Below are 19,468 nucleotides of genomic sequence, written 5' to 3'. Positions count from 1 at the left end.
ATAAAATATAAAATATAAAATATAAAATATAAAATATAAAATATAAAATATAAAATATAAAATATAAAATATAAAATATAAAATATAAAATATAAAATATAAAATATAAAATATAAAATATAAAATATAAAATATAAAATATAAAATATAAAATATAAAATATAAAATATAAAATATAAAATATAAAATATAAAATATAAAATATAAAATATAAAATATAAAATATAAAATATAAAATATAAAATATAAAATATAAAATATAAAATATAAAATATAAAATATAAAATATAAAATATAAAATATAAAATATAAAATATAAAATATAAAATATAAAATATAAAATATAAAATATAAAATATAAAATATAAAATATAAAATATAAAATATAAAATATAAAATATAAAATATAAAATATAAAATATAAAATATAAAATATAAAATATAAAATATAAAATATAAAATATAAAATATAAAATATAAAATATAAAATATAAAATATAAAATATAAAATATAAAATATAAAATATAAAATATAAAATATAAAATATAAAATATAAAATATAAAATATAAAATATAAAATATAAAATATAAAATATAAAATATAAAATATAAAATATAAAATATAAAATATAAAATATAAAATATAAAATATAAAATATAAAATATAAAATATAAAATATAAAATATAAAATATAAAATATAAAATATAAAATATAAAATATAAAATATAAAATATAAAATATAAAATATAAAATATAAAATATAAAATATAAAATATAAAATATAAAATATAAAATATAAAATATAAAATATAAAATATAAAATATAAAATATAAAATATAAAATATAAAATATAAAATATAAAATATAAAATATAAAATATAAAATATAAAATATAAAATATAAAATATAAAATATAAAATATAAAATATAAAATATAAAATATAAAATATAAAATATAAAATATAAAATATAAAATATAAAATATAAAATATAAAATATAAAATATAAAATATAAAATATAAAATATAAAATATAAAATATAAAATATAAAATATAAAATATAAAATATAAAATATAAAATATAAAATATAAAATATAAAATATAAAATATAAAATATAAAATATAAAATATAAAATATAAAATATAAAATATAAAATATAAAATATAAAATATAAAATATAAAATATAAAATATAAAATATAAAATATAAAATATAAAATATAAAATATAAAATATAAAATATAAAATATAAAATATAAAATATAAAATATAAAATATAAAATATAAAATATAAAATATAAAATATAAAATATAAAATATAAAATATAAAATATAAAATATAAAATATAAAATATAAAATATAAAATATAAAATATAAAATATAAAATATAAAATATAAAATATAAAATATAAAATATAAAATATAAAATATAAAATATAAAATATAAAATATAAAATATAAAATATAAAATATAAAATATAAAATATAAAATATAAAATATAAAATATAAAATATAAAATATAAAATATAAAATATAAAATATAAAATATAAAATATAAAATATAAAATATAAAATATAAAATATAAAATATAAAATATAAAATATAAAATATAAAATATAAAATATAAAATATAAAATATAAAATATAAAATATAAAATATAAAATATAAAATATAAAATATAAAATATAAAATATAAAATATAAAATATAAAATATAAAATATAAAATATAAAATATAAAATATAAAATATAAAATATAAAATATAAAATATAAAATATAAAATATAAAATATAAAATATAAAATATAAAATATAAAATATAAAATATAAAATATAAAATATAAAATATAAAATATAAAATATAAAATATAAAATATAAAATATAAAATATAAAATATAAAATATAAAATATAAAATATAAAATATAAAATATAAAATATAAAATATAAAAATATAAAATATAAAATATAAAATATAAAATATAAAATATAAAATATAAAATATAAAATATAAAATATAAAATATAAAATATAAAATATAAAATATAAAATATAAAATATAAAATATAAAATATAAAATATAAAATATAAAATATAAAATATAAAAATATAAAATATAAAATATAAAATATAAAATATAAAATATAAAATATAAAATATAAAATATAAAATATAAAATATAAAATATAAAATATAAAATATAAAATATAAAATATAAAATATAAAATATAAAATATAATAAAATATAAAATATAAAATATAAAATATAAAATATAAAATATAAAATATAAAATATAAAATATAAAATATAAAATATAAAATATAAAATATAAAATATAAAATATAAAATATAAAATATAAAATATAAAATATAAAATATAAAATATAAAATATAAAATATAAAATATAAAAATATAAAATATAAAATATAAAATATAAAATATAAAATATAAAATATAAAATATAAAATATAAAATATAAAATATAAAATATAAAATATAAAATATAAAATATAAAATATAAAATATAAAATATAAAATATAAAATATAAAATATAAAATATAAAATATAAAATATAAAATATAAAATATAAAATATAAAATATAAATAAATATAAAATATAAAATATAAAATATAAAATATAAAATATAAAATATAAAATATAAAATATAAAATATAAAATATAAAATATAAAATATAAAATATAAAAATATAAAATATAAATATAAAATATAAAATATAAAATATAAAATATAAAATATAAAATATAAAATATAAAATATAAAATATAAAATATAAAATATAAAATAAAATATAAAATATAAAATATAAAAATATAAAATATAAAATATAAAATATAAAATATAAAATATAAAATATAAAATATAAAATATAAAATATAAAATATAAAATATAAAATATAAAATATAAAATATAAAATATAAAATATAAAATATAAAATATAAAATATAAAATATAAAATATAAAATATAAAATATAAATATAAAATATAAAATATAAAATATAAAATATAAAATATAAAATATAAAATATAAAATATAAAATATAAAATATAAAATATAAAATATAAAATATAAAATATAAAATATAAAATATAAAATATAAAATATAAAATATAAAATATAAATATAAAATATAAAATATAAAATATAAAATATAAAATATAAAATATAAAATATAAAATATAAAATATAAAATATAAATATAAAATATAAAATATAAAATATAAAATATAAAATATAAAATATAAAATATAAAATATAAAATAAATATAAAATATAAAATATAAAATATAAAATATAAAATATAAAATATAAAAATATAAAATATAAAATATAAAATATAAAATATAAAATATAAAATATAAAATATAAAATATAAAATATAAAATATAAAATATAAAATATAAAATATAAAATATAAAATATAAAATATAAAATATAAAATATAAAATATAAAATATAAAATATAAAATATAAAATATAAATATAAAATATAAAATATAAAATATAAAATATAAAATATAAAATATAAAATATAAAATATAAAATATAAAATATAAAATATAAAATATAAAATATAAAATATAAAATATAAAAATATAAAATATAAAATATAAAATATAAAATATAAAAATATAAAATATAAAATATAAAATATAAAATATAAAATATAAAATATAAAATATAAAATATAAAATATAAATATAAAATATAAAATATAAAATATAAAATATAAAATATAAAATATAAAATATAAAATATAAAATATAAAATATAAAATATAAAATATAAAATATATATAAAATATAAAATATAAAATATAAAATATAAAATATAAAATATAAAATATAAAATATAAAATATAAAATATAAAATATAAAATATAAAATATAAAATATAAAATATAAAATATAAAATATAAAATATAAAATATAAAATCTATATATATATAAAATTCTTCGAGACTGCCATGATGTTCGAAATTAAACTCCTCCGAAACTGCTGGACCGAATTCGATGAAATTTTGTATGTGAAGTTTTTAGGTCTGAGAATAGGTTTTTAGCTATTTTTTCAACTGGTCAGTGGAGTGACCAGGGTACTTCCCCCACAAAATTTTTTAAGAAAACGTGAAATCAAAGATAATTTTGATCGTATTGTTTAAAAATTGATTGCAATACTATGGTAATAACTGTGTTGATCCTGAATTGTCATCTCGGAAGTGGAATATCGCGGTCAGTCCATTTTTTTAAAAATGTATAATTATAGGAAATATCCTTAATTTTAGTAAGCGTGACTACAAAAACGCTATAAACACTGGCTTCAATACCCCTCATTTTGGAATACAGTACAACCCAAATAACGTTAAATGTCCCTTGACCGAAATTCCAAAAAATTTATTGAGAAATCAGGCAAAACATACATAATTTCAAAAATGGTTAAATAACTAGAACGTATAAAAAACGTGCATTGTTCACTAAAGCGATGGTCCAGCAATTCGGTGTATCTATAACCTATCTAAATGTATATAGGGGTTTTTAAGTCTGGCATGATTTCCTAAATTAAACTTCCGAATCGGCTGGAACGAATTGGATGAAATTGTGTTTACGTTCAAAAGGTGGGAGAATACCGAATATGGAGGGTGTGGGGACCTCCCCAACAACGGGTTTTAACAAATCGCTAAATATCAGAGATTATTAGACGCATTGGTACTCCATACAATTGCAATTGTGGACTCTGCCATTAATGGGTGTTTTGGAAGCAGAAACCGCGATTGCGTCCAATTTTTAAAACTTTATTCTTACTGATTAGATTTAAAAATTTAGTAAGTGGGACAGCAAACATTGACATTAACTTCAGTGCTTGAAATAACTAGATTAAGACCACGTTTTTTTAATACACCAAAGTCCAGATAAACCAAATAGCATTTTGAAGTCATTTTTTATGAATCACAGATGTTTTCATGTTTAGGAGTACAAAATAATATCGTGTTCAATGAAACATCTCTCTGTTAACAAGAAGTAAAAACGACGTTAAGTTCGACCGGCCCAACTTTTCTGCACACCACCATATATTATATTGAAATCAGGTTTAAGCCATTCCGGTTGAATAATGTAGCTAAAACATTCAAAATCCCCAAAAAATTGATGTTTTTATGAATGAAAACATGGATTTATACCGACAATTCTCTGCTAAAATATTTGATACCTCCAAATATAGCCATTTCTGTTGAATAATGCCTCTATAACCTTGAAAATATTGAAAATCGGAAGGTATCGTTCAATGAAGGCTACATAAAAACTTCTACCGAATATTCTATGCGGGAATGTTTTATACCCACAATGAACACACCACACCAAATTGCCATAGCCATTTCGGTGGGATAATGAGACTAAAGCCTCCAAATTATCGAAACCCGGGAGGTACCGTCGTATATGCCGATAATTCTCTGCAGAAATGGTTTATACACCCAAGGAAGACTAAGTACCAATTATAGCCATTTCGTATGAATAATGTGGCTATAAACTTGAAAATACCGAAAATCGAGAGGTACCGTTCAATGAAGACTATTTAGAAACCTGAACCTGTACTGAATATTCTATGTTTTATACCCACACTGAATGCTAAATACCAAATTGCAGCCATTTCGGTGGGATAATGAGATTAAAACCTCCAAATATCGACACTCGGGCGGTACCGTTCTAGGGTAGTTCTATCAAAACGTGGACCTATGCTGTTAATCCTTTGCAAAAATGCGTTATGCCTCTAAGGGAGACTAAATACTAAAGTATTGTCAATTTGGTAGGATAATGCGGCTAAAACCTTGAAAATTCCATAATATCAAAATGTGGCCTTATATAACCAATTTTCAATACCAAACATGCTACGAGAAAAAATAGAAACATCTGTACCAAATTGAAAAGTCATATGTAAAATATCGCGAGCTGTATCTTGATTTCAACAGATAGATGGACATCGTTACATTCGCTTGTTTTTTATGTTGATCACAAATATATACTGTATAGGTTCTCCGAAGAATTTTCCGATGTGTTACAAACTGAATCATAAAGTTAATTATACCCTTTATATTATGGTGGAGGCAATAATTAAAGTAATTTTCTATTTCTATTTTACATCTGGAGATACCATTGCATGAGGGTTATACCAAAACATCGATTTATCTTCAATTCGGTTCGAATATCTAGAGGTATCAATATTAGATAGAGAAATTGTAGATAGATTACTAAGCCTTACAAGGAAATCCAAAACGACGGGCCAGCAACGCGGAACCGGGTCAGCTAGTATAAAATATAGAATATAAAATATAAAATATAAAATATAAAATATAAAATATAAAATATAAAATATAAAATATAAAATATAAAATATAAAATATAAAATATAAAATATAAAATATAAAATATAAAATATAAAATATAAAATATAAAATATAAAATATAAAATATAAAATATAAAATATAAAATATAAAATATAAAATATAAAATATAAAATATAAAATATAAAATATAAAATATAAAATATAAAATATAAAATATAAAATATAAAATATAAAATATAAAATATAAAATATAAAATATAAAATATAAAATATAAAATATAAAATATAAAATATAAAATATAAAATATAAAATATAAAATATAAAATATAAAATATAAAATATAAAATATAAAATATAAAATATAAAATATAAAATATAAAATATAAAATATAAAATATAAAATATAAAATATAAAATATAAAATATAAAATATAAAATATAAAATATAAAATATAAAATATAAAATATAAAATATAAAATATAAAATATAAAATATAAAATATATAAAATAAAAAACAAAAATATAATATGTAAAATATAACATTGTTGCCTTTCATTTTTTTATTTTTCTTTTAGGTAGCAAATTCATATCCAATATGACCGAAATCGGTGACTATCGTACTTCTGTAAAGCTGCACATAAATCCATTGACGGCATCGGAGTTTGGTGCTTACCGGTGTGTGGCGAAAAATTCATTGGGTGATACCGATGGAACAATTAAATTGTACAGTAAGTACCAGAACAAACAATGTGTATTTGAAATTTTCAATTCCAAGAAGTTGCAGCAATTATAACAAATTTATTTATACTCTTTATTTCATTTTTATTTCCTAGAAATACCATCAAATACAGTGAATTATGTGGATAGTTATGATCGGCATAAAGGTGAGTGTATTATGTTACCTGATACAATTGTTACTCTTATCTATGAAATTATAATTAAGAGTAATTTAATTATATTGAACGTTACTGATAACATTTGCAGTGGAGCCTTTTTAGAGAACAGCTCGCACAGTTTTCAACTAACGCATTATTTTCCACCTAAGAACTCAACATGTTTTTTTAAACGCTGACAGATTATCCCGTTTTAGGGATTGTCATTTTTCACCGGGTTCCACTGCCTTTTATATTATTCATTCATATGCAAATAATATTATTATCCATTTAGTTGAACGATAATTAATTTCTAAACAATAATTTCCATTGAAAACCTAATTTAATAATTAGCTGCTAAAATAACAGAGCCATGAAATCAAAGCCTATATTTAGGCTTATTTAAATTTACACAATTTGTTGCATACTTTACGGATTAACTTTTTGTGGTATTTACCCAAAATAAAGGACTAGCAGACAGATAGACAACAACTCGACAGCATTTTTATTTCTTTATTATAACAACAAAACCTGCAATTTAATAATATACAAATATTTTCTTTTCATTTCAAAATTTCGTTCATTCAACCAACCTAAACGAAAAAAGGCAAAAAACGTATCAAATCATCTGAACTTTATCATCAGTCGAAGGTAACCTCAAGTGAAAGTGAGGAAAATGAAAATCCTGGAAAACGGAAAGGTAAGATATTATTTCTGTTTTTTTCCTAATGATGAAAAAGAAAATGAAGAGAACGAAATTGACACAATTCAAATAAAGGTTTGGCAAAAAATAAAGTGTAAATGAAAAGGCCACCGTTGAAATGTGTCTTCTCAACCAAATGGCAAGACAAACAGAAGTTAACACACATTCAAACAAGAAGACATAATAAAAATCCTCTAGAGAGCGATTAAATAAATAAAACGAAATATTATGAAGCAATAATAATGTGCAAATAGAAATCCCTCTTTTGGGACTGGAATAGAGGGGAGGAGGTGGTGTTAAGGATAAAAAAGGTGTTTGCTTAAGGTAAAATGGGAAAGGGCAGATTTTTATGGTTAGCATTTCTTCAAAAAAAAAAAGACTGCAGGTAAGCTTAATAAAGTGCAAATATTTCCCTAACAAAGAAATTGTGTTATAATGGCAAAAATGAATCCTTATTAAACAAAAGGTTACACACATATTGTCAAATTTTAAGGATATACAAACAGACGTGTTATTTAAATAACAGCAATTTTTATGCAACGTCGATTTTGGGGTAAATTGGTATATAAATGAGAAGTAAATAAGATACGTTTTAGACAGATTGGAGCTATGATTTTTTTTAAGATTTTTTAGAAGCGTGGACCTTTTAATATATTTTGATGGATTTTGTAAGAATTGATTTTGCAGAGGTGTTGATTTTTTAAGATTTTTTTTTGAGAAGCCTGGATTTTTTAAGATTTTTTTTTATAGAGGCGTGGATTTTTTAAAGAATTTTTCTCTAGAGGCGTGGATTTTTTAAGAATTTTTTCTAGAGGCGTAGAGTTTTTCAGAATATTTTCTAGAGGCGTGGAGTTTTTAAGAATTTTTTCTAGAGGCGTGGAGTTTTTAAGATTTTTTCTAGAGGCGTGGAGATTTAAGAATTTTTTCTAGAGGCGTGGAGTTTTTAAGATTTTTTCCTAGAGGCGTGGAGTTTTTCAGAATATTTTCTAGAGGCGTGGAGTTTTTAAGAATTTTTTCTAGAGGCGTGGAGTTTTTAAGATTTTTTCTAGAGGCGTGGAGTTTTTAAGAATTTTTTCTAGAGGCGTGGAGTTTTTAACAAATTTTTCTAGAGGCGTGGAGTTTTTAAGAATCTTTTCTAGAGGCGTGGAGTTTTGAGGAATTTTTTCTAGAGGCGTGGAGTTTTTAAGAATTTTTTCTAGAGGCTTGGAGTTTTTAACAATTTTTTCAAGAAGCGTGGAGTTTTTAACAATTTTTTTCTAGAGGCTTGGAGTTTTTAACAATTTTTTCAAGAAGCGTGGAGTTTTTAACAATTTTTTTCTAGAGGCGTGGAGTTTTTAACAATTGTTTCTAGAGGCGTGGAGTTTTTAAGAATTTTTTCTAGAGGCGTGGAGTTTTTAAGAATTTTTTCTAGAGGCGTGGAGTTTTTAAGAATTTTTTCTAGAGGCGTGGAGTTTTTAAGAATTTTTTCTAGAGCCGTGCAGTTTTTAAGAAATTTTTCTAGAGGCGTGGAGTTTTTAAGAATTTTTTCTAGAGCCGTGCAGTTTTTAAGAAATTTTTCTAGAGGCGTGGAGTTTTTAAGAATTTTTTCTAGAGGCGTGGAGTTTTTAAGAATTTTTTCTAGAGGCGTGGAGTTTTTAAGAATTTTTTCTAGAGCCGTGCAGTTTTTAAGAAATTTTTCTAGAGGCGTGGAGTTTTTAAGAATTTTTTCTAGAGCCGTGCAGTTTTTAAGAATTTTTTCTAGAGGCGTGGAGTTTTTAAGAATTTTTTCTAGAGGCGTGGAGTTTTTAAGAATTTTTTCTAGAGGCGTGGAGTTTTTAAGAATTTTTTCTAGAGGCGTGGAGTTTTTAAGAATTTTTTCTAGAGGCGTGGAGTTTTTAAGAATTTTTTCTAGAGGCGTGGAGTTTTTAAGAATTTTTTCTAGAGGCGTGGAGTTTTTAAGAATTTTTTCTAGAGGCGTGGAGTTTTTAAGAATTTTTTCTAGAGCCGTGCAGTTTTTAAGAAATTTTTCTAGAGGCGTGGAGTTTTTAAGAATTTTTTCTAGAGCCGTGCAGTTTTTAAGAATTTTTTCTAGAGCCGTGCAGTTTTTAAGAATTTTTTCTAGAGGCGTGGAGTTTTTAAGAATTTTTTCTAGAGCCGTGCAGTTTTTAAGAAATTTTTCTAGAGGCGTGGAGTTTTTAAGAATTTTTTCTAGAGCCGTGCAGTTTTTAAGAATTTTTTCTAGAGGCGTGGAGTTTTTAAGAATTTTTTCTAGAGCCGTGCAGTTTTTAAGAATTTTTTCTAGAGGCGTGGAGTTTTTAAGAAATTTTTCTAGAGGCGTGGAGTTTTTAAGAATTTTTTCTAGAGGCGTGGAGTTTTTAAGAATTTTTTCTAGAGGCGTGGAGTTTTTAAGAATTTTTTCTAGAGCCGTGCAGTTTTTAAGAAATTTTTCTAGAGGCGTGGAGTTTTTAAGAATTTTTTCTAGAGCCGTGCAGTTTTTAAGAATTTTTTCTAGAGGCGTGGAGTTTTTAAGAAATTTTTCTAGAGGCGTGGAGTTTTTAAGAATTTTTTCTAGAGGCGTGGAGTTTTTAAGAATTTTTTCTAGAGGCGTGGAGTTTTTAAGAATTTTTTCTAGAGGCGTGGAGTTTTTAAGAATTTTTTCTAGAGGCGTGGAGTTTTTAAGAATTTTTTCTAGAGCCGTGGAGTTTTTAAGAATTTTTTCTAGAGGCGTGGAGTTTTTAAGAATTTTTTCTAGAGCCGTGGAGTTTTTAAGAATTTTTTCTAGAGGCGTGGAGTTTTTAAGAATTTTTTCTAGAGGCGTGGAGTTTTTAAGAATTTTTTCTAGAGGCGTGGAGTTTTTAAGAATTTTTTCTAGAGGCGTGGAGTTTTTAAGAATTTTTTCTAGAGGCGTGGAGTTTTTAAGAATTTTTTCTAGAGGCGTGGAGTTTTTAAGATTTTTTTCTAGAGGCGTGGAGTTTTTAAGAATTTTTTCTAGAGGCGTGGAGTTTTTAAGATTTTTTTCTAGAGGCGTGGAGTTTTTAAGAATTTTTTCTAGAGGCGTGGAGTTTTTAAGATTTTTTTCTAGAGGCGTGGAGTTTTTAAGAATTTTTTCTAGAGGCGTGGAGTTTTTAAGAATTTTTTCTAGAGGCGTGGAGTTTTTAAGATTTTTTCTAGAGGCGTGGAGTTTTTAAGATTTTTTTCTAGAGGCGTGGAGTTTTTAAGATTTTTTTCTAGAGGCGTGGAGTTTTTAAGAATTTTTTCTAGAGGCGTGGAGTTTTTAAGAATTTTTTCTAGAGGCGTGGAGTTTTTAAGAATTTTTTCTAGAGGCGTGGAGTTTTTAAGAATTTTTCTAGAGGCGTGGAGTTTTTAAGAATTTTTTCTAGAGGCGTGGAGTTTTTAAGAATTTTTTCTAGAGGCGTGGAGTTTTTAAGAATTTTTTCTAGAGGCGTGGAGTTTTTAAGAATTTTTTCTAGAGGCGTGGAGTTTTTAAGAATTTTTTCTAGAGGCGTGGAGTTTTTAAGAATTTTTTCTAGAGGCGTGGAGTTTTTAAGAATTTTTTCTAGAGGCGTGGAGTTTTTAAGAATTTTTTCTAGAGGCGTGGAGTTGAGTTTTTAAGAATTTTTTCTAGAGGCGTGGAGTTGAGTTTTTAAGAATTTTTTCTAGAGGCGTGGAGTTGAGTTTTTAAGAATTTTTTCTAGAGGCGTGGAGTTGAGTTTTTAAGAATTTTTTCTAGAGGCGTGGAGTTTTTAAGAATTTTTTCTAGAGGCGTGGAGTTTTTAAGAATTTTTTCTAGAGGCGTGGAGTTTTTAAGAATTTTTTCTAGAGGCGTGGAGTTTTTAAGAATTTTTTCTAGAGGCGTGGAGTTTTTAAGAATTTTTTCTAGAGGCGTGGAGTTTTTAAGAATTTTTTCTAGAGGCGTGGAGTTTTTAAGAATTTTTTCTAGAGGCGTGGAGTTTTTAAGAATTTTTTCTAGAGGCGTGGAGTTTTTAAGAATTTTTTCTAGAGGCGTGGAGTTTTTAAGAATTTTTTCTAGAGGCGTGGAGTTTTTAAGAATTTTTTCTAGAGGCGTGGAGTTTTTAAGAATTTTTTCTAGAGGCGTGGAGTTTTTAAGAATTTTTTCTAGAGGCGTGGAGTTTTTAAGAATTTTTTCTAGAGGCGTGGAGTTTTTAAGAATTTTTTCTAGAGGCGTGGAGTTTTTAAGAATTTTTTCTAGAGGCGTGGAGTTTTTAAGAATTTTTTCTAGAGGCGTGGAGTTTTTAAGAATTTTTTCTAGAGGCGTGGAGTTTTTAAGAATTTTTTCTAGAGGCGTGGAGTTTTTAAGAATTTTTTCTAGAGGCGTGGAGTTTTTAAGAATTTTTTCTAGAGGCGTGGAGTTTTTAAGAATTTTTTCTAGAGGCGTGGAGTTTTTAAGAATTTTTTCTAGAGGCGTGGAGTTTTTAAGAATTTTTTCTAGAGGCGTGGAGTTTTTAAGAATTTTTTCTAGAGGCGTGGAGTTTTTAAGAATTTTTTCTAGAGGCGTGGAGTTTTTAAGAATTTTTTCTAGAGGCGTGGAGTTTTTAAGAATTTTTTCTAGAGGCGTGGAGTTTTTAAGAATTTTTTCTAGAGGCGTGGAGTTTTTAAGAATTTTTTCTAGAGGCGTGGAGTTTTTAAGAATTTTTTCTAGAGCCGTGCAGTTTTTAAGAATTTTTTCTAGAGGCTTGGAGTTTTTAAGAATTTTTTCTAGAGGCGTGGAGTTTTTAAGAATTTTTTCTAGAGGCGTGGAGTTTTTAAGAATTTTTTCTAGAGGCGTGGAGTTTTTAAGAATTTTTTCTAGAGGCGTGGAGTTTTTAAGAATTTTTTCTAGAGGCGTGGAGTTTTTAAGAATTTTTTCTAGAGGCGTGGAGTTTTTAAGAATTTTTTCTAGAGGCGTGGAGTTTTTAAGAATTTTTTCTAGAGGCGTGGAGTTTTTAAGAATTTTTTCTAGAGGCTTGGAGTTTTTAAGAATTTTTTCTAGAGGCGTGGAGTTTTTAAGAATTTTTTCTAGAGGCGTGGAGTTTTTAAGAATTTTTTCTAGAGGCGTGGAGTTTTTAAGAATTTTTTCTAGAGGCGTGGAGATTTTAAGAATTTTTTCTAGAGGCGTGGAGTTTTTAAGAATTTTTTCTAGAGGCGTGGAGTTTTTAAGAATTTTTTCTAGAGGCGTGGAGTTTTTAAGAATTTTTTCTAGAGGCGTGGAGTTTTTAAGAATTTTTTCTAGAGGCGTGGAGTTTTTAAGAATTTTTTCTAGAGGCGTGGAGTTTTTAAGAATTTTTTCTAGAGGCGTGGAGTTTTTAAGAATTTTTTCTAGAGGCTTGGAGTTTTTAAGAATTTTTTCTAGAGGCGTGGAGTTTTTAAGAATTTTTTCTAGAGGCGTGGAGTTTTTAAGAATTTTTTCTAGAGGCGTGGAGTTTTTAAGAATTTTTTCTAGAGGCGTGGAGTTTTTAAGAATTTTTTCTAGAGGCGTGGAGTTTTTAAGAATTTTTTCTAGAGGCGTGGAGTTTTTAAGAATTTTTTCTAGAGGCGTGGAGTTTTTAAGAATTTTTTCTAGAGGCGTGGAGTTTTTAAGAATTTTTTCTAGAGGCGTGGAGTTTTTAAGAATTTTTTCTAGAGGCGTGGAGTTTTTAAGAATTTTTTCTAGAGGCGTGGAGTTTTTAAGAATTTTTTCTAGAGGCGTGGAGTTTTTAAGAATTTTTTCTAGAGGCGTGGAGTTTTTAAGAATTTTTTCTAGAGGCGTGGAGTTTTTAAGAATTTTTTCTAGAGGCGTGGAGTTTTTAAGAATTTTTTCTAGAGGCTTGGAGTTTTTAAGAATTTTTTCTAGAGGCGTGGAGTTTTTAAGAATTTTTTCTAGAGGCGTGGAGTTTTTAAGAATTTTTTCTAGAGGCGTGGAGTTTTTAAGAATTTTTTCTAGAGGCGTGGAGTTTTTAAGAATTTTTTCTAGAGGCGTGGAGTTTTTAAGAATTTTTTCTAGAGGCGTGGAGTTTTTAAGAATTTTTTCTAGAGGCGTGGAGTTTTTAAGAATTTTTTCTAGAGGCGTGGAGTTTTTAAGAATTTTTTCTAGAGGCTTGGAGTTTTTAAGAATTTTTTCTAGAGGCGTGGAGTTTTTAAGAATTTTTTCTAGAGGCGTGGAGTTTTTAAGAATTTTTTCTAGAGGCGTGGAGTTTTTAAGAATTTTTTCTAGAGGCGTGGAGTTTTTAAGAATTTTTTCTAGAGGCGTGGAGTTTTTAAGAATTTTTTCTAGAGGCGTGGAGTTTTTAAGAATTTTTTCTAGAGGCGTGGAGTTTTTAAGAATTTTTTCTAGAGGCGTGGAGTTTTTAAGAATTTTTTCTAGAGGCTTGGAGTTTTTAAGAATTTTTTCTAGAGGCGTGGAGTTTTTAAGAATTTTTTCTAGAGGCGTGGAGTTTTTAAGAATTTTTTCTAGAGGCGTGGAGTTTTTAAGAATTTTTTCTAGAGGCGTGGAGTTTTTAAGAATTTTTTCTAGAGGCGTGGAGTTTTTAAGAATTTTTTCTAGAGGCGTGGAGTTTTTAAGAATTTTTTCTAGAGGCGTGGAGTTTTTAAGAATTTTTTTCTAGAGGCTTGGAGTTTTTAAGAATTTTTTCTAGAGGCGTGGAGTTTTTAAGAATTTTTTCTAGAGGCGTGGAGTTTTTAAGAATTTTTTCTAGAGGCGTGGAGTTTTTAAGAATTTTTTCTAGAGGCGTGGAGTTTTTAAGAATTTTTTCTAGAGGCGTGGAGTTTTTAAGAATTTTTTCTAGAGGCGTGGAGTTTTTAAGAATTTTTTCTAGAGGCGTGGAGTTTTTAAGAATTTTTTCTAGAGGCGTGGAGTTTTTAAGAATTTTTTCTAGAGGCTTGGAGTTTTTAAGAATTTTTTCTAGAGGCGTGGAGTTTTTAAGAATTTTTTCTAGAGGCGTGGAGTTTTTAAGAATTTTTTCTAGAGGCGTGGAGTTTTTAAGAATTTTTTCTAGAGGCGTGGAGTTTTTAAGAATTTTTTCTAGAGGCTTGGAGTTTTTAAGAATTTTTTCTAGAGGCGTGGAGTTTTTAAGAATTTTTTCTAGAGGCGTGGAGTTTTTAAGAATTTTTTCTAGAGGCGTGGAGTTTTTAAGAATTTTTTCTAGAGGCGTGGAGTTTTTAAGAATTTTTTCTAGAGGCGTGGAGTTTTTAAGAATTTTTTCTAGAAGCGTGGAGTTTTTAAGAATTTTTTCTAGAGGCGTGGAGTTTTTAAGAATTTTTTGTAGAGGCGTGGAGTTTTTAAGAATTTTTTCTAGAGGCGTGGAGTTTTTAAGAATTTTTTCTAGAGGCGTGGAGTTTTTAAGAATTTTTTCTAGAGGTGTGGAGTTTTTAAGAATTTTTTCTAGAGGCGTGGAGTTTTTAAGAATTTTTTCTAGAGGCGTGGAGTTTTTAAGAATTTTTTCTAGAGGCGTGGAGTTTTTAAGAATTTTTTCTAGAGGCGTGGAGTTTTTAAGAATTTTTTCTAGAGGCGTGGAGTTTTTAAGAATTTTTTCTAGAGGCGTGGAGTTTTTAAGAATTTTTTCTAGAGGCGTGGAGTTTTTAAGAATTTTTTCTAGAGGCGTGGAGTTTTTAAGAATTTTTTCTAGAGGCGTGGAGTTTTTAAGAATTTTTTCTAGAGGCGTGGAGTTTTTAAGATTTTTTTCTAGAGGCGTGGAGTTTTTAAGATTTTTTTCTAGAGGCGTGGAGTTTTTAAGAATTTTTTCTAGAGGCGTGGAGTTTTTAAGAATTTTTTCTAGAGGCGTGGAGTTTTTAAGAATTTTTTCTAGAGGCGTGGAGTTTTTAAGATTTTTTTCTAGAGGCGTGGAGTTTTTAAGATTTTTTTCTAGAGGCGTGGAGTTTTTAAGATTTTTTTCTAGAGGCGTGGAGTTTTTAAGAATTTTTTCTAGAGGCGTGGAGTTTTTAAGAATTTTTTCTAGAGGCGTGGAGTTTTTAAGATTTTTTTCTAGAGGCGTGGAGTTTTTAAGAATTTTTTCTAGAGGCGTGGAGTTTTTAAGAATTTTTTCTAGAGGCGTGGAGTTTTTAAGAATTTTTTCTAGAGGCGTGGAGTTTTTAAGAATTTTTTCTAGAGGCGTGGAGTTTTTAAGATTTTTTTCTAGAGGCGTGGAGTTTTTAAGAATTTTTTCTAGAGGCGTGGAGTTTTTAAGAATTTTTTCTAGAGGCGTGGAGTTTTTAAGATTTTTTCTAGAGGCGTGGAGTTTTTAAGAATTTTTTCTAGAGGCGTGGAGTTTTTAAGAATTTTTTCTAGAGGCGTGGAGTTTTTAAGAATTTTTTCTAGAGGCGTGGAGTTTTTAAGAATTTTTTCTAGAGGCGTGGAGTTTTTAAGAATTTTTTCTAGAGGCGTGGAGTTTTTAAGAATTTTTTCTAGAGGCGTGGAGTTTTTAAGAATTTTTTCTAGAGGCGTGGAGTTTTTAAGAATTTTTTCTAGAGGCGTGGAGTTTTTAAGAATTTTTTCTAGAGGCGTGGAGTTTTTAAGAATTTTTTCTAGAGGCGTGGAGTTTTTAAGAATTTTTTCTAGAGGCGTGGAGTTTTTAAGAATTTTTTCTAGAGGCGTGGAGTTTTTAAGAATTTTTTCTAGAGGCGTGGAGTTTTTAAGAATTTTTTCTAGAGGCGTGGAGTTTTTAAGAATTTTTTCTAGAGGCGTGGAGTTTTTAAGAATTTTTTCTAGAGGCGTGGAGTTTTTAAGAATTTTTTCTAGAGGCGTGGAGTTTTTAAGAATTTTTTCTAGAGGCGTGGAGTTTTTAAGAATTTTTTCTAGAGGCGTGGAGTTTTTAAGAATTTTTTCTAGAGGCGTGGAGTTTTTAAGAATTTTTTCTAGAGGCGTGGAGTTTTTAAGAATTTTTTCTAGAGGCGTGGAGTTTTTAAGAATTTTTTCTAGAGGCGTGGAGTTTTTAAGAATTTTTTCTAGAGGCGTGGAGTTTTTAAGAATTTTTTCTAGAGGCGTGGAGTTTTTAAGAATTTTTTCTAGAGGCGTGGAGTTTTTAAGAATTTTTTCTAGAGGCGTGGTGTTTATGTAGGGCAATGGGGGGAAAAGAAAAGATAAATAAAAACACAGAGGTATCAGTTCTTTATAATAATAAATGTTTGCTGGTTTATTGAATTGTTTGTTTCTTTGTATCAACAAGATTACCTTTTGCTAGGTGCTTTCTCTTTTAAAGATAAAAGTAAAGTGAACGCAGAGGTTCATTTGGATCGCAGAGGATCTTAGTGATCGCAGAGGATCGTTGGGATCGCAGAGGATCTTCGGTATTTTACTACTACAACTACATTTTGTGAGAGCAGAGTCTCTATGTATCAAAATGAGCAAACCAACAACAACCGTCGCCCGTTAGTATCTACACTCTCCGGTCTCCGCAGAGGGAACTTGTAGAGGTGATACACGAGCTGTCAATCAGCTACCGTGATCGACTGGGCTTGGGAAGTTGAAGGCCAACGTATCTAACTTATACATTGCCGCCCACCTTGATACATTTAAATGGATCAACAAATTAAATTAATATCCATATAATATTTGCAAGTGCATTAAGTAATATATATATATATATATATATATATAGGTTCGTAAGTTCAGTTCATATGTGAGAGTTTATAATTCATTTGGAATTCAATTTTATTTCAATTTAAATAAATATATAATATTATTTACAAATGTGCTGGACCCGATATTACCCATCCAAAAGTTGTATACTGGGCCGTAGGTAGACCAGGTTGAGTAATTATCCTAGGCGATATTATTTTAGAATAAATCTCTGGACCAAGAACCATTGCTATTGGTCCAGAACGATCGAAGGAGGGATCTGCTAGCTCCAGGCCAACAAATGATTCGCGAATAGACGGGGGTGCGGACATGGAAGGAGTTACACCGCGGGTTATGTTCGCGACCCTAGCCGTTAAAAAGTGTTTGTGGACCGAATCAAATCTCGACATTATCAAAAAATCCGCGTGGTCCATGTTGTCGATTTTCGTTAACGGCCAATTCAATTCAGTGACCAAAGACGCGCACACTTGACTTACTTGACAACACGGATCCAGTATAGCCCTTATCGGCATTGTGGTTTCCGGCAGACACAAACGTACGACTACGGTGGGGGTTAACATTATCACTCGACCTACAGGTAAAACCGATGATGGCAAAACATTATCTGGCGGTATCGGAAAGATACCTCGAGGCACGACCGAGGTCGAAGATTTGGGCTCAGAGCGAGATGAGTGTTGAGGTTTCACCTTCTTTGATAGGTGTAGCATGGTGTGATGCTTATTTTTACAATAACTACACCTAAAGGACACTGGACAATTTTTCGAGGAATGGTCAGGACGTAAACAATTATAACAATAATGATGGTACGCGACCGCTTTTAACCGTTTCTCGATTGACATTTTCTTAAATATTGCACATTTATAAATTGGATGGGCATGGGAACACAATCTACATGGGATTGGAGGTTTGGCAAATGTGGTTTTGCCCGTTTGGGACCCGTGGACCGAAGGGGTTGTAGTTTTTGAAACCACAGGACGATTGTCCACAGCGTGAGTAGAGGGTGCTGCAGATTTCGCATCTACGTTGGAGACGAAGGTTGTGGGGGCAATATCCGCGGTTACAACAGCTGTTGGCATCTGATTATCCGGAATGGCGGCCCTCATTTCGGCTTCCACTTCCCGGTCGGACATCATTTCTTCATCAAAATCGGACAATACCACTTCAGGGAACAAGTCTTGTTGAGATGCCATAGCTAACACAAATAACAACACGAAAGAGAGAGTGGAGATTTTGCTTAATTAGGCAACACGACTAATTTCACGACTGGTCGCCTAACAATACCCTGAGAAGTTCGGACATCTACAACGCGAACTTTACCGTCCGTACCAGGATGAGTATCTACAACACGTCCTAATTTCCATGAAGTAGGAGCCAGTTTTTCATGCCGAATGACAACCAAATCGTTAACTTCGACATTTCTCTCTGGATATTTCCACTTATAACGCTTATTCAAATGAAACAAATACTCTTCTTTCCACCTACTACAAAATTGATGCGTCAAAGCCTTCAATTTTCGATACCGATTGACTAAACTCAATGGCGATTCTTCGACGAGGGGTTCTGGCGGAGCAAGGAGGGGTGCACCTATAAGAAAGTGACCTGGTGTAAGCGCTTCTAATTCATCGAGACTATCTGACATAGGATGTAAAGGGCGAGAGTTCAAACACGCTTCAATTCGGGCTAAAATAGTGGAAAATTCCTCAAACGTATACGAAAAGGACCTGGCATGCTTATAAAGATGCTTTTTAAAACTCTTAACAGCTGCCTCCCAAAGTCCACCCATGTGGGGAGCGCCAGCCGGTATGAATTGCCAATTAAGTTCTTGATACCCCATTGCGGATGAAACGGCGTCACGACTTTCACGAAGAAATATTCTAAAATCTTTTTCGAACTCATGTGAAGCGCCAACAAAATTAGTTCCATTGTCCGAGAATATGGTTTTAGGACAACCACGACGACCTATGAATCGATAAAAGGTAGCGAGAAATGAAGCG

At 26.5% G+C, this 19,468-nt stretch overlaps 1 protein-coding gene across 1 annotated transcript in view; it reads left to right on the top strand.

Moving 5' to 3' along the window:
• The window catches only part of DIP-eta (Dpr-interacting protein eta), a 193,996-nt gene that overhangs the window by 164,792 nt on the left and 9,736 nt on the right, over positions 1 to 19,468 (top strand). Inside the window, 3 exon segments of the mRNA XM_073967259.1 lie at positions 6,946 to 7,098; positions 7,204 to 7,254; positions 7,850 to 7,942. Coding sequence (XP_073823360.1) covers positions 6,946 to 7,098; positions 7,204 to 7,254; positions 7,850 to 7,942 — 297 coding nt within the window.

Source organism: Musca autumnalis, unplaced genomic scaffold (assembly GCF_047663935.1).
Source record: "Musca autumnalis isolate F117 unplaced genomic scaffold, ASM4766393v1 scaffold_2, whole genome shotgun sequence".
Classification (NCBI taxonomy): Eukaryota; Metazoa; Arthropoda; class Insecta; order Diptera; family Muscidae; genus Musca; species Musca autumnalis.
This window is presented reverse-complemented; position numbering and strand designations above follow the sequence as displayed.